At 34.9% G+C, this 19,035-nt stretch overlaps 1 protein-coding gene across 8 annotated transcripts in view; it reads right to left on the minus strand.

Moving 5' to 3' along the window:
* Positions 1-3,016: 3,016 nt before the first annotated feature.
* The window catches only part of LOC142240679 (snake venom 5'-nucleotidase), a 102,692-nt gene continuing 86,673 nt past the window's right edge, over positions 3,017-19,035 (minus strand). For all 8 annotated transcript variants that reach the window (XM_075312385.1, XM_075312384.1, XM_075312382.1 and 5 more), the window contains 6 exons: positions 17,417-17,503; positions 12,557-13,455; positions 8,928-9,107; positions 8,614-8,856; positions 8,446-8,541; positions 3,017-4,328 (listed from right to left, as the gene is read on the minus strand). In XM_075312385.1, coding sequence (XP_075168500.1) covers positions 4,254-4,328; positions 8,446-8,541; positions 8,614-8,856; positions 8,928-9,107; positions 12,557-13,455; positions 17,417-17,503 — 1,580 coding nt within the window. In that variant the 3' untranslated portion in view covers positions 3,017-4,253. The remainder of the gene's footprint in view (positions 4,329-8,445; positions 8,542-8,613; positions 8,857-8,927; positions 9,108-12,556; positions 13,456-17,416; positions 17,504-19,035) is intronic.

Here is a 19,035-nt window from a genome sequence, read left to right on the forward strand (position 1 = left end):
CAGTTATCGTAGGCCAAGTTAGAAGAATTGTAACGCACATAAACAAAAGATTCTGGAACTTTATATATTTGGGACATTTTGTTGAGAAATATTACTTGGACTTGGCACGAAATACGATTTAAAAAACATCTAAAATTTTAACAAAAAATTCTTCTGACTAGTGTATGTGTCTACACGCAGAAAAGGAATATGATCACCTCAAACATGTTTCAAGAGCAAAATGTTATTTTTGTATGGTGACCATGTAACATGTTTGTCGCAAAAATGTTGTTTTCTCGTCAAACATAGCCTGCTTGCCGAAATCAGATACATAATTTCCGAGAAAATAACATGTTGCGACCACCATGTTACATTGTCACCACCCAAAAATAACATTTTGCTCTTATAACATGTTTGAGGTGATCACATTCCTCCTCTGGGTGTAGGCGTTGTTTTTACATTTTACTCCACAGTATACTGTAATTTTATCTGGGAAATAGATTAAGTTTATAGTTTCTGTCCCAAAACGACGCATTTGCAGAATAAACCGGTTGTTTAACAGGTTGGCTGATAAGTCCCCGGTCTAACAAAGAAAAACACATTTTTTTTGTAAAAATCCGTTTTTATTATTCAACATAGTTCTCTTCAAGAGCGATACAACGATTATAACGACCTTCCAATTTTTATACCCTTCACCACTACTGTGGTACAGGGTATAATAAGTTTATGCATTTGTATGTAACGCCAAGAAGGAGTAATCATAGACCAACCTTTTAGTATACGGATCGGCTTAGGAATTCTGAGTCGATTTAGCGATGTCCGTCTGTCTGTATGTCTGTCTGTCTGTTGGTGTATTTTTGTGTGCAAAGTACAGCTCGCAGTTTTAGTCCGATTGTCCTAAAATTTGGTATAGGGTCCTGCTTCGGCTCAAAGACGATCCCTATTGATTTTGGGATCTTCAGATTTAGATATAGCTGCCATATATATTTTTCACCGATCTGGTAATAATTGGCGTGTATATCAACTGATCTTCCTCCGAACATCCGAATATTTTATGAGTCTCGAAAAACTTGCAAAATATCAGCCAAATCGGTTCAGATTTAGATATAGCTCCCATATATAGCTTTCGCCCGATTTACACTCATTTAACCCCAGATGCCAATTTTTTGCTCCGATTTAGTTGAAATTTTACACAGGGAGTAGAATTAGCATTGTAGCGTGCCAAATTTGCTTGAAATCGATTCAGATTTAGATATAGCTCCCATGAATGTTTTTCTGATTTCGACAAAAATTGTCAAAATACCAACATTTTCCTTGTAAAATCGGCACTGCTTTGTCGAAAAGTTGTAAAAATTACTCTAATTTTCCTAAACTTCTAATACATATATATCGAGCTATAAATCATAAATATACTTTTGCGAAGTTTCCTTAAAATAGCTTCAGATTTAAATGTTTCCCATATTTGTTTACGAACATTGTGTTCCACCCTAGTGCATTAGCCGACTTAAATTTTGAGTCTATAGATTTTGTAGAAGTCTATCAAATTCTGTTCAGATCGAGTGATATTGAAATGTACGTATTTGGGACAAACCTTTATATACAGCCCCCAACACATTTGACGGATATGATATGGTATCGAAAAATTAGATCTACAAAGTGGTGCAGGGTATAATAAAGTCGGCCCCGCACGACTTTAGACTTTCTTTACTTGTTTGATACCATTTTGGTATTACTCCTTCGGTTTTGCCTCAAAATAGGTCTCAGTTTCGGCGATCACCTTTTCATTGCAGCCAAATTTTTTCCTTGCGAGCATCCTTTTGAGGTCTGAGAATAAGAAAAAGTCGCTGGGGGCCAGATCTGGAGAATACGGTGGGTGGGGAAGCAATTCAAAGCCCAATTCATGAATTTTTGACATCGTTCTCAATGACTTGTGGCACGGTGCGTTGTCTTGGTGGAACAACACTTGTTTCGTCTTCACATGGGGCCGTTTTGCCGCTATTTCGACCTTCAAACGCTCCAATAATATAATAGTATATAATAGCATATAATAGTCACTGTTGATGGGTTTTCCCTTCTCAAGATAATCGATAAAAATTATTCCATATTCCATATCCCAAAAAACAGAGGCCATTACTTTGCCCGCGGACTTTTGAGTCTTTCCACGCTTCGGAGACGGTTCACCGGTCGCTGTCCACTCATCCGACTGTCGATTGGACTCAGGAGTGTAGTGATGGAGCCATGTTTCATCCATTGCCACATATCGACGGAAAAACTCGGGTGTATTACGAGTTAACAGCTGCAAACACCGCTCAGAATCATCAACACGTTGTTGTTTTTGGTCAAATGTGAGCTCGCGCGGCACCCATTTTGCACAGAGCTTCCGCATATCCAAATATTGATGAATGATATGACCAACACGTTCCTTTGATATCTTTAAGGCTCGATCAACTTCATTTTACGGTCATTCAAAATCATTTTGTGGATTTTTTTGATGTTTTCATCGGTAACCACCTCTTTCGGGCGTCCACTGCGTTCACCGTCCTCCGTGCTCATTGTTGATTTCCCTGGGGCAGAGTGCGGAAACTCATTATCAAGCCAAGTTTTTGCTTCCACCGTATTTTTCCCTTCAGAAAACAGTATTTTATCAAAACACGAAATTCCTTTTTTTCCATTTTTTTCACAATAACAAAAGTTGCTTCACAAAAGACGTTCTATCTCACAAACTAATTGACTTACAGACGTCAAATTTTGACACGAATCATTTGAAAGTTGGTACTATATAAAAATTATATGCATTTAATACTAGCGACGCCATCTATGTGTCAGACCGGGGACTTATCAGCCATCCTGTTAAATTTTTCGATTAGGAGCCCGAAAAAGTGTTCTCACGTGTGAGTCAGAACAACTAACTTTTTGAGAAACGTGTTGTGTGGTGTACAGTGCGGTGAGACCCAGAAGGGGTGATGAATTTTCCCACATACATTTTAAAGCCCAATACAAACCTTTGCGACTTCATAGAAAGTAATAAAAATACAAATTTTCTTTTGAATAATTTTATTTTAGTTCCAATATGATTTTATTTCTGATAGTCTGTCTTTTTCTTTCTATTTCTATGTAATATTTAATGTTTATTTTATTAGTGGTTATGTATTTGTATATTATAATAATATTAAATATCAGTAGTATGTGTGTGTGTGTGTATTGATGTTCGGATGATGATTTAGTAGTTTTAGATTCTATTGTGTATGCAGTTTTACAAACATGTATATAATTCTCATCATATTGACTATATAAAAACAATAAATGATTAAAATAAATTTGGTTTTTTACATGTTCTTTTTTCTCTTTGTGCTAAAAAATTCGAAAATGTGCATTGCGTTTATCATGATGCCAAAAATTAGTTAACTTTTCGTTTTCAACTTCGTCTTCTTCAGTTTTTTTTTGTCATGAAAATAAAGCTATATTTTTGTATTTTAAATATTCCTTTTTTTTTTAAACAATCAACAATTCAATGTATGTATGGGGTATTTTTTACAAATTGGGGGTTTTCTATAAATTATAGTACATAAGTATTTCTAATAGAAAAAGGCAATCATGTAAATATTTTTTTTTTTTAATTATATAAATAGTTTAATATCAATCTAAATGTATAATAAAATAATTTGATTTTAACAGCAATTAATAATTAAAAGGAAATAATAAAATATTTATAAACTAAAAAACCATAAGGAAAGAGTATCGTAAAACAATTCGTTTTCTTGAGTATGGTATTTTGTTTCTTCAAATCGAAGTGAAATCTCAATTGCTCTATTAATAGCACATAGTAAATTCGTCTAAAATCATAATTTTCATAAAGGAGGCAAATGGAAGAACAGAAAGTGATTTCAGTTTTTTTTTTCTCTTCAAAATATATAATGATCAAGGTTTAAAAAAAATATATATATATAAATGATTTTTTTTGTTTAATAAATAATAATTAATAGTCATGTTAAAACATGATAATGGAAATGGTGAAATATCAAGTGTGCTCATTTGTGTATTTATGGACTTAAGTCACTTTCTGTTAACAATGAGGACGTTTTGCTGCGAGTATAGATTATTGTATTAATCCATATTTAAAGTTAATTTATAATATCTGAGTTTGTGTTGTTACTGTTTTTTTTTTTTTTTTTTGATATTTATGAAATCTTCATATATAATAGATAAGAAAATTGAGAATAATTTAGAGAGTTGTCTTTTGTTTTTGTTTTGTCTAAATATCAAGATATAGGAAATTATTCATCTTCCGCCTCGGTGATTGTTGTATTTTTAATCGAAGTCTCTTTTTTCATAAGCAGTTGGTTGTAGTGCTGAAAAGACAAATCGATGAAAGAAAATAGAATTATATAAATTTATTATAATTTGTAATTATAATAAATTAAGTAATAAATAAATAATTTGTTTTAATAAAAGTACAGTTGTTTTCTGTAACTAAATTACAACAGCAATTTTGTAGTAGTGCTGTTTTATGCTGAAACTATGAACATCCCGTATATAAAAAAAAATATCATGAAATTTCAATATTCGACATAATACACCCTCAAAAAAATCGCTTCTCTAACATATGTTCCAAACATATTTTGCAGGAAGCACATATATTATTGGATACTGCCGAAACATTAATATATTTGTTTTACACTGGTAGAAGAAGTTTCGTTAATACGATGAATTTCTACTTTGAATTAACGAAAATCTTCATTAAAAGTCCGCCAACGTAGCATTTCGTTATAACAACGTAATTTTACGTTAGATTTACGAAACCCTTTATGGAATACATTTCATAGTATTAACGAATAATTACGAATATTATTCGTTGTATGAATGAAAATCATTCATTGTATGAACCCAGTTTTTTCATTGTATGAATGAAAGGCGAACGTTATATAAATGAACAGAAACGTTATATTAATGAAATGGGAGCCACCATGGTGCAATGGTTAGCATGCCCGCCTTGCATACACAAGGTCGTGGGTTCGATTCCTGCTTCGACCGAACTCCAAAAAGTTTTTCAGCGGTGGTGACATTTCTGAGGGTTTCAAAGCTTCTCTAAGTGGTTTCACTGCAATGTGGAACGCCGTTCGGACTCGGCTATAAAAAGGAGGTCCCTTGTCATTGAGCTTAACATGGAATCGGGCAGCACTCAGTGATAAGAGAGAAGTTCACCAATGTGGTATCACAATGGACTGAATAGTCTAAGTGAGCCTGATATATCGGGCTGCCACATAACTATATATAACCTAACATATATTAATGAAACCCAACCAATTATTGCATTTGAGTGTAGTCATTGTAGTGTATTATTAAGATCTTTGAAATGTGATTTATATACAGTAGGAAATAATATTCATTGATAAATTAAGTAAATTAATAATCATATATTGTAACTTTCAAGACAAAAAAGCCTCTTATTTCTAAGACCGTATTGATTATCATTTTTTGGATAAATGGCCATATATGGCCGTGTCCAATTTATCCAATTTTTTGCAACCAAGGTTCATTACGGTAATTGTCCCGCCTTCTTCATCTGAAAGTTAACTTCCCCGGGCCATTTTCACTAAAGATTAAAAATGTAAACTAAATTTCTTGCGAATATACAAAAAACACCAATTTAACTCACCCACCATCTATGTTTATTATTCACAACGAAACTGTAATGAGCCTGAGCACTCTTCAGCGAAAAGAACGTAAATGTTGTTAAGGTTTGCCCATCAGACAAGTTTTCTGTTGAACTTTTTACCGTTTGTTTTTCCAAGACGCACACGCAAACATGTGCTTATTGCCATGCTTAGATGTGTATGTACAAATTACATAGACGCTACAGACGTATTAGAGAGAGTATGGAGAGGCAGAAATACTCAAACTCCCATTCGTATTATTAATGAACATATTTCATTAATATGATGAAATATAACAATTTATTTTAACGATCCATTTCATTATATTAACGATCGCTTTCGTTTTATAAATGAAATTTTCAATTCCAGTTTCGGAGTATATAAACCGACTATTTTAAGGGCTAAAAGTTTCCAAAAGTTACTCTCTATGTGCAAATGATTATAACAATTTCATCTTGGAAAACATTTTTATTCTAATTCTTGAAAAAATTACAAAGTTAATATTCGTTATATTAACGTGTTTCATTAATATAACGAAAAACCAAAAAAAAAAAAACAAAATTGTCTTTTAACGATTGATTTCGTTGTATTAACGATCACTTTCGTTCTTATAACGAAAACTTTCGTAATATTAACGAAAAATAATCAACGTAGCCCGTTCGTTAATAGTACGAAACCTTTTTCTACCAGTGTATGTGAACAAATTATATGTGTGGAAGCATTTTGAGCCCAAAAATATTATTAGCCCAATTCTCAATAACAACTCCCTGGGAATTTTTTCCCTCTTCCCTGTTCCCCTATTCTAACAAAATCTCCCTGGGGAATTTTTCTTTATTCCCTTTTCCTTATTCTAAACAAACTTCCAAAATGGGAATTTTTTCCCTTGGGGAAAAATTGGTATTACAAATGACAATAAAAAGGGAAAAACGATGAAATTTTTTGGGAATAATTCCCCCAAAAAAAATCAAGGGAGTTGTAACCGGTCAAAAACCTTAAATTAAAATTGATGATGCGATGCATCCAACTACCGAATGCTCATCTCATGGTCACAGATGTGTACATATTTTAAAAATTCTTTTATATAGAAAATAAAGGTTTTAGATTTAAAATATAATATCCCTTCCTGTTTTAATGTTGGTACTTGTTTCTTAAAGGAGCAATAATGCGAACATGTGTCCCGCGTGGCGTAAAAAGCTGAAGAAATTTACTGGTTTTCTTCTTCCATTTTGATGAAATATATCCAATTCGGGCATAGGTGTTCTTTAAATATATTTATGACTTCTTTATGAACTTAGTTCAGACTACTCTGGGATATGTCTCGATCTTTTCCTACGCCCTTTTTGGTAGCCACCTTCGACAAAGAAGCGTAGCACCTAATCTTACTAATGGAGATAATCCAAAAGACTTCCGTTGAGGTGGAATGTGGGTTGCTAATACATCCAACAGGTATTTGAAGGCTGGATTATTTACCTTTAATATTGTATCACAATGGAGTGAATGGTCCAAGTGAGTCCGAATCAAATCGGGCTCCGCTTTAACCCTATAAATCCCATGAACTAAGTAACAACCTCTTCATGTACAAGTATGTAGTTACAACGTTTCAGGCAACTCAAGTGGGTTAATGGCATCGCGTAGCTTTCTCCTTTAGAACTTGTTACGTTGATACGTCTCTCCTCAGCTACTACCATAAACACGGCACTAAACATTTTTGACGTTTTTCGCGTTTAACTCAACTTTTACATCAATTTAATACAATTTCAATTCAAAATTTTAATATTAAAAATTTATTCAAATAAAACAGTTGAAGTAAAACAGCTGACTTCGAATACTCTGAATTATTTCTCCCTTGTTATTCCCTTCCCCTACTGTTTAGAATAGGAGGATTTTATTCCCGGGGAAAATGAATTCCCAGGGAACACATTCCCTAGGGAATATTCAGAATTGGGCTATATATGCTTGGAAGAATTTTCCCCAAAGAAGATTGTGCTCATTCCCTCGCACAATTTTCACTTCCACGAATTTTTTTAGTTCTTGTCACCTTTTTCGGTAATACAAATAATGTTTCATGCAAGGCAGACATGCTAACCACAGATCCACGTGGCCAACAAATGTATGTTTCTGTTAAATAATGTTATGTTTTCATGGGCTCGTGGGCGCTGCAAACTATACTATATAAATGTAACTTATAACGATAATTGTCTACTGGTGACTATAACAGCTACGTAGCCCAGTGGATAGAGTGTTGGCTTACAAAATGTATGGTCCTCGGTTCGATTCTCCGTCCAGACGAAAGGTAAAATTTAAAAAAAATCATAAAATTGAATCATTTCTTCAACATTATTTGTATTACAGAAAAAGGTGCCAAGAACTAAAAAATTTCGTGGAAGTGAAAATTATGTGAGGGAATGAGAACAATCTTCTTTGGGGAAAATTCTTCCAAACATATAATATTTTTGGGCTGAAAAAACATATAATATGTTCACATAAAACAAACATATTAATGTTTCGGCAGTATCCAATAATATATGTGCTTCCTGCAAAATATGTTTGGAACATATGCTAGAGAACCGATTTTTTTTTTGAGGGTGTGGGATACCACAGTAGTGAACTTCTCTCTTATCACTGAATGCTGCCCGATTCTATATTTAGCTCAATGGCAAGATGTAGAAATTTTTCATTAATTTTGAATTTTGTCTCGCATTTAAATGATTTCATTTATATATAATCCATCTTGAAACAATTGGGCAGATATTTCCAGCAAATTACAGCGTTTTTAGCAATGATAATAGGATTTTGTAAAAAAAATACTAACCTCTTCGTTTTGAATACGTATTATTCTATGTTGAATTTTTGGAGCCAATTGACAACTGGCCTGTTCCAAATCATCTAAGGATGCACGACGCAACATCTAGGATTAATGAAAAAAAAAAAACAAACAACAATTACTACAAAGTTTTTCGTTTCATTACTTGTTGCCCACCTTTGAGCAATTTGTATTCGATAAGTCTATAGATTTTGTTTGATGTCCAGAAAGTTTTCGTATCGGTGATGGACCATCCAATTCCAGATTATCTAACATTTGGACCATACTGTGGCGGCGGGATAATGTGACCAATGATTGTCTGTGTTTTGTGTGATGGCCACCTTTGCCTGTTCGCAGATTGATTGCTTTAAAATGATTTTGCACCGTTAATCCAAGTTCCGGACAAGAGTCATCATCCATCTAAGTAAAAGATTCGAATAGACGATTAGAATTCCTGGATCGTTGATGAAAGTCCATTCGAATGCACTTACCAATACTTTAGCATCTTTAAACATTGTAAACCCATCACAGCCATTGTAGATATAACTTTTAATGCAAATTTTATAGGTCTGTTCCATATTTAAATATTCATCTCCCACTTGCACCAATTGTGGATCGATTCGTTTGCCCGATGGCTTAGATGGATCAAAGGCAAATGCCACACCAGATACCTAAATAAATATGGAAGGCATCATTAATCTGAAGAAGTTTTAAATGAAAGATATAAATATAACCCTAGTAAAAAGTCTTTCCATTTCGTTGCCGTTTCTAGATATTTGCAATTTGAGAACTATATTTTGTTCTCCTATTTTACCTAGGTTAGGTTAAATTAAGTCGAAAAGAGGAGTCGGATCTTTTCCGTTCCATGTCGATGATATACACATAAGCCCATTTTTGACTTCCTATGTACCCTAATATTGTGTTTCCGTTTTACCCTATTCGTCTTCTAGAGTACATAACCCATGTCCCCCAGCGATGGTTTTTCCATCTGACCAGTTTTGGCCAAACAAGAGGTTTCACCGTCGTGTGAAACGCCATGCGGACTCGGCTATAAAAAGGGGGCCGTTGTAAATTGAACTAAGCATTAATTAATTAATTAATAAGTGAAAAGTTCACCACTTGTGGTATCACAATGGACTAGATAGCGTAAGTGAGCCTAAATAGCGGGCGATTTCTATTGGAAACAAGTAAGGAAAGTCTAAAGTCCGGCGGGGCCGACTATATAATACCCTGTACCACTTTGTAGGACCACATTTTCGATACCATATCAAATCCGTCAAATGTGTTGGTTGTTATATATAAACATTATGTTTCAATATACATACATTTAAATCTGACTCGACTTCTGTAGACTTAAAATTTAAATCGGTGGTCCAAAATGTTAGTAAAAATTAGTAAAAATTCCACAGTGTGGAGCAGGGTATAAATATGGGAAACATTTAAAACTGAAGCAATTTTTAGGTAAGTGTATTTATGATTTATCGATCGATAAATACGTATTAGAAATATAGGAAAATTGGAGTAATTTTTACTAGTTTTCGTCTTATAAGTGGCGTTTTTACAAGGAAAATGTGGATATTTTTTGCCAATTTTATCGAAATCACAAATCGGATTACAAATTTGACCTCTGCGGTCATATGAGTGTAAATCGGACGAAAGATATATATGGGAGCTATATCCAAATCTGAACCGATTTCAACCAAAATTGGCATGTATATTAGAGCTCGACCGAAGCGGGTTTTTTTGGCCGAAGGCGAAGCCGATGTTCGGCAAAAAAACAATAATCGGCCGAAGCCAATTATTTTCCTCCAATTTGTAATTAAAGAAATTTGGTTGTGTTTTAATTCAATATTAGAATATTTTTTCAACAAATGCATAAATACAACAATAAAAGGTAATTCAGTCCAGTAGTTTGATACTATAATGACAAAAAATGATTTTTTTGTAATTTTTTTTTTGTACTAGGTGTTTTGACCGAGACAATTTTAACACTTGGACAAATCAATATCAAATAAATTATTCAAAAAGCTTCGGCCTCTTGACGCCGAAGGCCGATTATCGATTTTTGGCCGAATGCCGAAGCCAAAGCCGATGCTACGGTCGAGCTCTAATGTATATCGAGAATAAAAATTCTACTCCCTGTACAAAATTTAAAGCAAATCAGGGCAAAACTTTGACTTCTGAGGCCATATAGGTGCATATCGGGAGAAAGATATATATGGGAGCTATATCTAAATCTGTACCGATTTCAACCAAATTCTGCACAATTTACGACACTATCACCTGCACTCCTTGTGCAAAATTTAAAGCAAATCTGGCTTAAATCCTTGCTTCTATGGGAGCTATATCTAAAACTGGCTTAAATCCTTGCTTCTATGGGAGCTATATCTAAAACTGAACCGATTTATTCCAATTCCAATAGAGTTCTATTCTGACCCAAAGCACATAATTGTGCCAAATTTGAAGTCGATTGGACTTAAATTGCGACCTAGACTTTGATTACAAAAATGTGTGACGGACGGACGGACAGACGAACATGGCTGGATCGACTCGGGGGCCAGCCCTGTGCAATATTGCCAAAGACGCCATATGTCTATCTCGTCTCCTTCTAGGTGTTGCAAACATATGCACTAACTTATAATACCCTGTTCCACAGTGTGGCGCCGGGTATAAAAAGGGGCAACATTCTCGAAGTTTATTGCAAAATATGAAGGACACTGTCATAGATTTTGGATCCTGTATCCCTCACAATATTATGAATTAACAATAACTTTGGAATGACACTATCACTTGGTTAAAAATAACAATGAGGGAAAAAATAGAGTAAAACTAAGGAAACATATTTTTTGTGAATCGGAAACGCTCTAACTTAACCTTCCTTTTGAGTAAATGCTGGTGATATTTCTGAGGTTTCAAAGCAATTTACACTAGTTTTACTGTAATGTGAAACATCAATGGGAGATAAGAGAGAATTTCAGAAATTCACAAGCTCTAGTATCACTTATGTAGTAAGTCCATGTTAAGTGAGTAACAGATGAAATTATAAAAATTTTCGTCGTTCTTGACAAATGCCCTATTCAAAACCTACTGCCTAAAACCTACATCTCAAAGGCGCTATCCATCATCAATGTGTCCGTCTGAATTCTCACGGCCCTACTGACTGTCAATATACTTTCTTTAAGTAGGTAGTTTCCTGGTCCTGGTTTCGTCTCGGTACACTCAAAAAAAGTTTACTTGGATCCAAAGATTTTGACCTTCCCTTAAATATTTTGGTATTGATAGCGACCTTTCTGGCTTTAAATCTAGGACCAATAAAAAATTAGGATACAGATCTCATTTATTAAATTTTCATACTCTTTTCGCGGTTTATTAATAAAGGTACTCACGTACAAACAAATGCCAGTTTAAAAATCCAAATTATAACGGATACTTCAAAGTAAAAAATGTGGTCTTGATTCCAAAAAATTTGTCCTTAATATTTTGTAAATTTCGCATCCTAAAATTTAGGTTGCGTAATCTTTAATATCGCTTAAATATTTTTGCAGTGTATTAGGTTAGTTTAGGTATAATAGCAGGCAAACTTAAGAATATTCATTATGATACTAAAGTGGTGAACTTCTCCCTTGCCACTGAGTACTGCCCGATTGCATGTTTAGTTCCATTGCAAGGGACCTTCTTTTTATAGCCGAGTCCAAACGGTGTTTCACATCACGGTCAAACCACTTAGAGAAACTTTGAAACATTCGGAAATATCACCAGCATTGCTTAGAGGGTATAATCCGCCACTGAAAATGTTTTTGGTGTTCGATAGAAGCTGGGATATAACCCAAAACTCGCTGTTACATATCCCAATATGTGCATTCAACGGCCATTCCGATTGTAGCGCCCTAGCTCGTACCACTAGATTGTTGGTGCTACGTTTCCTCTTATTGAGATATGTCCTAAAACCCAAATTAAGCTAGACCGTCCGTATTCATAGTAATCATTGATTCTTCTCTTGCAACCAAGTACGGTTCATAATCTTTTGATGCTCTGATGGTTAGTCTAAGTTCACTCTCTTATCGTTCTTAATCAGGCGGCCGCCTGTATCTCTTAACGAGCCGAGCACGTCATTACTTACCTGAGGAAATCTTCCTTCTAATTTTGGATAGCCTGACACCGAATTCTCCAGGGCTTCATACAGACATTTGCCAGAGATTTCCAAAAGCATTAATGGATCGCGCATTGGTATAATATTCACCAGATCTCTCATAGTAAACGGTCCCGGCGGATGTATTTGATCAGAACGAAATGTTCCCGAATTAATCAAAGCCACATCGGCGCCAGTTGCAGCTAGCACCACATCACACACCCAATCACCCAAATTTGTCTCCTGGGTTCGTATCGCTGAGAAACGACCATCTAATTCCACACTAAAGTTGCCCAAAACTTCCGTCATTTTAGCCTCTATAACTTCCGAATATTTTGCCAATTCACTTTTCAACTCCTGATTTTCAGCATACTTTGCCGTCACATCTACAGGCTCGATATCACATTTAATTTTTCCATTCTCATCGCGTTCTTTTTGGATGGTGATTTTGGAAAACTGCCGGAAATCGGTACCCGATTTAATGATTTTGATGCCATTCACTTCTTTGATTTCATAGACATGATCGTGGCCTCCCAAAATCAAATCGATGCCGGAACAATGTTGAGCCAAATTAAGATCGTTGGGTGTTCGCATATGCGTTAATGCTATAATCAATTCACAGCCTTCGTTTCGCAATTCAGCAGCCAATTTGTTGCCCGCTTCCACATAGTCGATATAGGTAACTTCTTTTGGATCGATGGTGGGCAGAGTTTCAAGCCATTCTTTTTCCACAAGACCAATTAGACCAATCGATATTTGATTGTGGAATATGTAATGGGAGATTTTGCCACCACCCAGGGGTCTTCCAGTTTCATTGTCCACCACATTCGACATTAGCCAGGGGAAATTTGTTTTCTTGATCAATTCAACTAGAACATCAAGGCCATGATCTGAAAGGGAAACAAGAGGAGTGCATGAGATAAAAATAGAATAAGGAAAGGAGTTTACTTGAGGTTCCATTTAAGTAACATTAGCCATTAGAGATTAGGATACAAAATAAGAAAACCTAGAAATCAGAAATGTCTGGTAAAACAGCAGATAGTAAACATTGTCTGCTATCGTTTAACTCCACTAAACATATTTTAGTTTGGATGAAGCGAACAACAAAAGTTAAACTAAGGGCAAAATTTCTACGACTCCGGCTCCGACTCCAGCAAAAGTTAAACTCGAGCAAAATTTCTACGACTCCGGCTCCGACTCCAGCAAAATCTTCAGACTCCGACTCCACAGCCCTGGAATTAAGAAAACATTTTGCACTTTGAAGTACCCGTTATAATTTGGATTTTTAAACTGGCATTTGTTTGAACGTGAGTACCTTTAGTAATAAACCGCGAAGTGAATGGAAATTTGATAAATGAGATCTGTATCCTAATTTTAATTTTTTTGGTCCTAGATTTAAAGCCAGATAGTTCGCTAAAAAATTTCTTTATTTTAAAGAAGCCGCATCTTTGGCTCGGAATCAATACCAAAATCCTTAAGGGAAGGTCAGTATCTTTGGATCCAAGTAAACTTTTTTTGAGTTTATGACCATTTTTCAAAATGTAAAAAGATGCATTCAAGACATTTTCAGTTCGCGGGCAAGTTTTCTTTTTTCTCTTCTATTTTTATCATGGATGCGATGCAGTACTGCCAGTATCACATTTAAATGCTGCAGGGCTCTAACCATATAAATTTTTGGGTTTCCAGCCAAATAGAAATCTATCACACTTGCATCACGAATAACTTTATTTCTGAATGCAATAAAATGAACTGTCAGACAAGCGGTTTAGAAATGATAGCAACTTGAAGTTGGTTGCAATACATATCAGCCCTCCTGTATATTATTTGAAGTCGGTGTTAGAATATAAAAATAAGAGTTTCCCACACAGTAAATTATTTCCAATTAAAAAGTTGATTGGAGTTGAAAACATAATCAATTAAAAAATAAGTAAGGATAGTCTGAAGTCGGACGGGGTCGACTATAGTATACCCGCTCTGGACAAAATATGTTAGTCTACTACAAAATCTTTATACTTAAATTATAATGTTAATAAAAATATGGGAAATATTTTAATCTAAAGCAATTTTAAGGCTTATGATTTATCAGTCGATAGATAGATGTATTAGAAGTTTAGAAAAAATTTTACAACTTAGAAGTGGTGATTTTGCAAGAAAAATGTGGGTATTTTTGCCCTTTTTTGCCCATATGGGAAAAACATATTTGAGCTATATCTAAATCTGAATCGATTTCAACCTAATTTGGCATGTATAGTAAGATTGTTAATTACACTCCCTGAGCATGTACCTTGCAGAAAAATTCATGTACCTTGCAGAAAAATTTGGTCTAAATCGGGCGAAAGATATATATGGGAGCTATATCTCAATCTGAACCGCTCCAAATTTGATACGATATCATGAAAAAACTCTAGCTCTGGTAAATATCGGGGTAAACATATATATGGGAGCTATATCTTCATCTGAACCGATTTATTCCAAAATCAATAAATACTTGTGCTAAATTTGAAGTTGATTGGACCAAAACTGCGACCTATACTTTGATTACAAAAATGTATTCACAGACAGACGGACAAACGAACAAGGCTATATCGATTCAGGGGCCGGCCCCGAGCAATATTTCCAAAGACACCATGAGTCTATCTCATCTCCTTCTGCACTGAAAAACAAATATTGTCGTGAGGCTAAAGATACGAATGCAAATGTTGCTTTTTCCTTGTCCAAAAGTCGATAAACTTTTCAAAGAAGTCGTTTGTCCTTTTAATTAAGTGATTTTACTTCAAAATGGGTGTCATAACAGGAAAAAAAAAAAATTTTTGTGGTAAAGTCAACTTGACTTCAATACTTCAGAAAATTTGTTGTCTTTTTGCAACTTGCCTACAAAGCAAAAAATCGTTCAAAAATCGGACGTGTTTTTCAACACTTTATTTTAAAGATGTTTTTACTTGAAACATAGCATAATTTCTACTGGAAGTCGAGCCTGAATTTGGAAAATAAAGTTGTCGTTAGCATATGAAGAGCATATGAGGAAAAAAATCTGAAAAAAAATCAAAAGTTGCTTCGTAGAAGTAAGTACACAAAACCCAAATTTAAAAGAGAATTGTGTCTTAAAAGTATCCTTACTTGTATTCTCCGCTTCTTTGGCTCGGAATCAATACCAAAATTGTTAAAGTAAACACAAAATCTTTGGAACCGCGCATGCTTTTTTTCAGTGTGGCTGTTGCAAACATATGCACTAACTTCCTAGCAAAAAAATTAGAATTTCTTCCAATGGCACAACTTTAAAAGCACTTCCAGAAGATGCACTCCCAATGATGTTATTTATTTTAACTACCCAGGAAGTTCTTTTAATTCAATTTTATATAACTTAGGTTAGGTTAGGTGGCAGCCCGATGTATCAGGCTCACTTAGACCATTGTGATACCACATTGGTTAACTTCTCTCTTATCACTGAGTGCTGCCCGATTCCATGTTAAGCTCAATGACAAGGAACCTCCTTTTTATAGCCGAGTCTGAACGGCGTTCCACATTGCAGTGAAACCACTTAACATAGAGAAGCTTTGAAATCTTCAGAAATGCCACCAGCATTACTGAGGTGGGATAATCCACCGCTGAAAAACTTTTTGGTGTTCGGTCGAAGCAGGAATCGAACCCACGACCTTGTGTATGCAAAGCGGGCATGCTAACCATTGCACCACGGTGGCTCCCAATCAATATGGAAGCGTTTAAAAATAGACCGATAACTAAAATAAAACTCTGGGTTTGTTACGACGACTGCTTTTTGACACGGATGCAAAGATTTTGACTTTCAATTAAGGATTTTGGGATTAGCTCCGACTCAAAGATGCGGCTTCTTTAAAATAAGGATAAGATAAAGATATCAATCACAAAAATTAGTTGTATCAATTAATTTATTAATTCGACTAAATATTTATTAATTAGTATTGACTTGGTTTTTCATACTTGGTTTTTTATACTTTAATGGGTAAATTTTATAAATTTTTTTTATAAATAAATAATAATACAAAAAATAATTGATTGTCTCAATTAAAAATTAATTGAGTATATTTTTATTTCTAACTAATTATGTAATAATAAAATTCAATATTCAAAATTAAAATTGATGCAATAATTGTCGCGAATTAAAGAATTTGTGAAAATTTTTTAATTTTAATTTAAGGGATGCCAAAAAATGCTTTATATTGTATTTATTGAAAACTCTACTACTTTTACATCTCTCGTTCGCAACTTTAAACTATTCTTGGTTTGTGTGGTCCATAATGGCCATACAAACTTTAGTTGCATCAGCGAATGAATAGCTACAATTCTGGCAATTTTTAATTATCATGGAAATTGGCTCTAATAGGCCAAAAAGTGATTTTATAAAATTCTCTCTAAACAAAAATTCACTTATGCAAGACTTAAGTAGTTTTCCTTCCTTCCAGTTTCTGCAGAAATTTTGGAAAGAAAGGATGAGCGAATACCGACCGTCACGTTTACTACACCATCAAGTAGTTTATAGTAATTTTGGCTTGGAGTCTCCAATTGAAATAATTCTATACTCAAGTTTTTTAAACTCGTTAATAACTTTATGAACATTCCTGAGAATTGAACTTTCTTCGCACATATCACAATGTTACATATCATTCGATGCCAAGCTGAAGGGATTGAAGTATTTTGAGTTTGCGACGTTTGCTACTTTTTCTACACTTTGCGACAGTCGCAAACCTAAAATAGCTTGATACAGACCATCTCTGTTATTTTCGGCATTAAATTAGAAAATTTGTTTTTTATGGTTAGGAAAATTCAACTAGCTATTCACCTTTTATTTTAATTAATTTAATACATTTTACTCACCAAAATCATGATTTCCAAATACTGCACAATGTGTTCCAATTGCATTTAGGACAGGTACCATTTGTTCACCTTGTGTAAAAGTACTTACTGTAAATATACAAAATATGAAAATAATTAACATTCCAAAACAAAACAAGTACATACGGCCGCAAGTTCGGCCAGGCCGAATCTTATGTACCCACCACCATGGATTGCGTAGAAACTTCTACGAAAGACTATGATTTAGTCCATACATGGTATATATTAGACAATAAAGTTATGTATAGTTAAGTCTACAAATAATTACGAATCGATATGGACTTTTTGTACGTAGAGAGCAAGAATTGAAATATGGGGGTCGCTTATATGGGGGCTATATACAATTATGAACTTGATATGGACCAATTTTTGTGTGATTGGGGATCGATTTATCTGAGGGCCATATATAACTATAGACCGATATGGACCTAGTTAGGCATGGTTGTTAACGACCATATACTAGCACAATGTACCAAATTTCAACTCACTCGGATGAAATTTGCTCCTCCAAGAGGTTCCAAAACCAAATCTCGGGATCGGTTTATATGGGGCTATGTACGATTATGGACTGATATGGACCACTTTTGGCATGGTTGTTAAATATCATATACTACCACCACGTACCAAATTTCAAGCAGATCGGATGAATTTTGCTTCTCCAAAAGGCACCGGAGGTCAAATCTGGGGATCGGTTTATATGGGAGCTATATATAATTATGGACTGATAGGAACCAATTCCTGCATGGTTGTTGGATACCATATACTAACATCACGTACCAAATTTCAACCGAATGGCAAGAATTTTGCTCTTCCAAGTGGATCTGGAGGTCAAATCTGGGGATCGGTTTATATGGGGCCTATATATAATTATGGACCGATATGGACCAATTTTTGCATGGGAGTTTGAGGCCATATATTAACACCACATACCAAATTTCAACTGAATCAGATGAATTTTGGTCTTCCAATAGGTTCCGGAAGTCAAATCTGGTGATCGGTTTATATGGGGGTTATATATAATTATGAACCGATGTGGACCAATTTTTGCATGGTTGTTATAGACCATATACTAATATCACGTACAAAATTTCAGCCGGATCGGATGAAATTTGCTTCTCTTAGCGGCCTCGCAGCCAAATCGGGGGATCGGTTTATATGGGGGCTATATATAATTATGGACCGATGTCGACCAATTTTTGCATGGTTGTTAGAGACCATATACTAACACCATGTACCAAATTTCAGCCGGATCGGATGAAATTTCCTTCTCTTAGAGGCCTCGCAAGCCAAATCGGGGGATCGGTTTATATGGGGGCTATATAATTATGGACCGATGTGGACCAATTTTTGCATGGTTGTTAGAGACCATACACTGACACCATGTACCAAATTTCAGCCGGATCGGATGAAATTTGCTTCTCTTAGGGGCCTCGCAAGCCAAATCGGGGGATCGGTTTATATGGGGGCTATATATAATTATGGACCGATGTGGACCAATTTTTGCATGGTTGTTAGAGACCATATACTAACACCATGTACCGAATTTCAGCCGGATCGGATGAAATTTGCTTCTCTTAGAGGCCTCGCAAGCCACATTTTGG

Source organism: Haematobia irritans, chromosome 5 (assembly GCF_050003625.1).
Source record: "Haematobia irritans isolate KBUSLIRL chromosome 5, ASM5000362v1, whole genome shotgun sequence".
NCBI lineage: Eukaryota > Metazoa > Arthropoda > Insecta > Diptera > Muscidae > Haematobia > Haematobia irritans.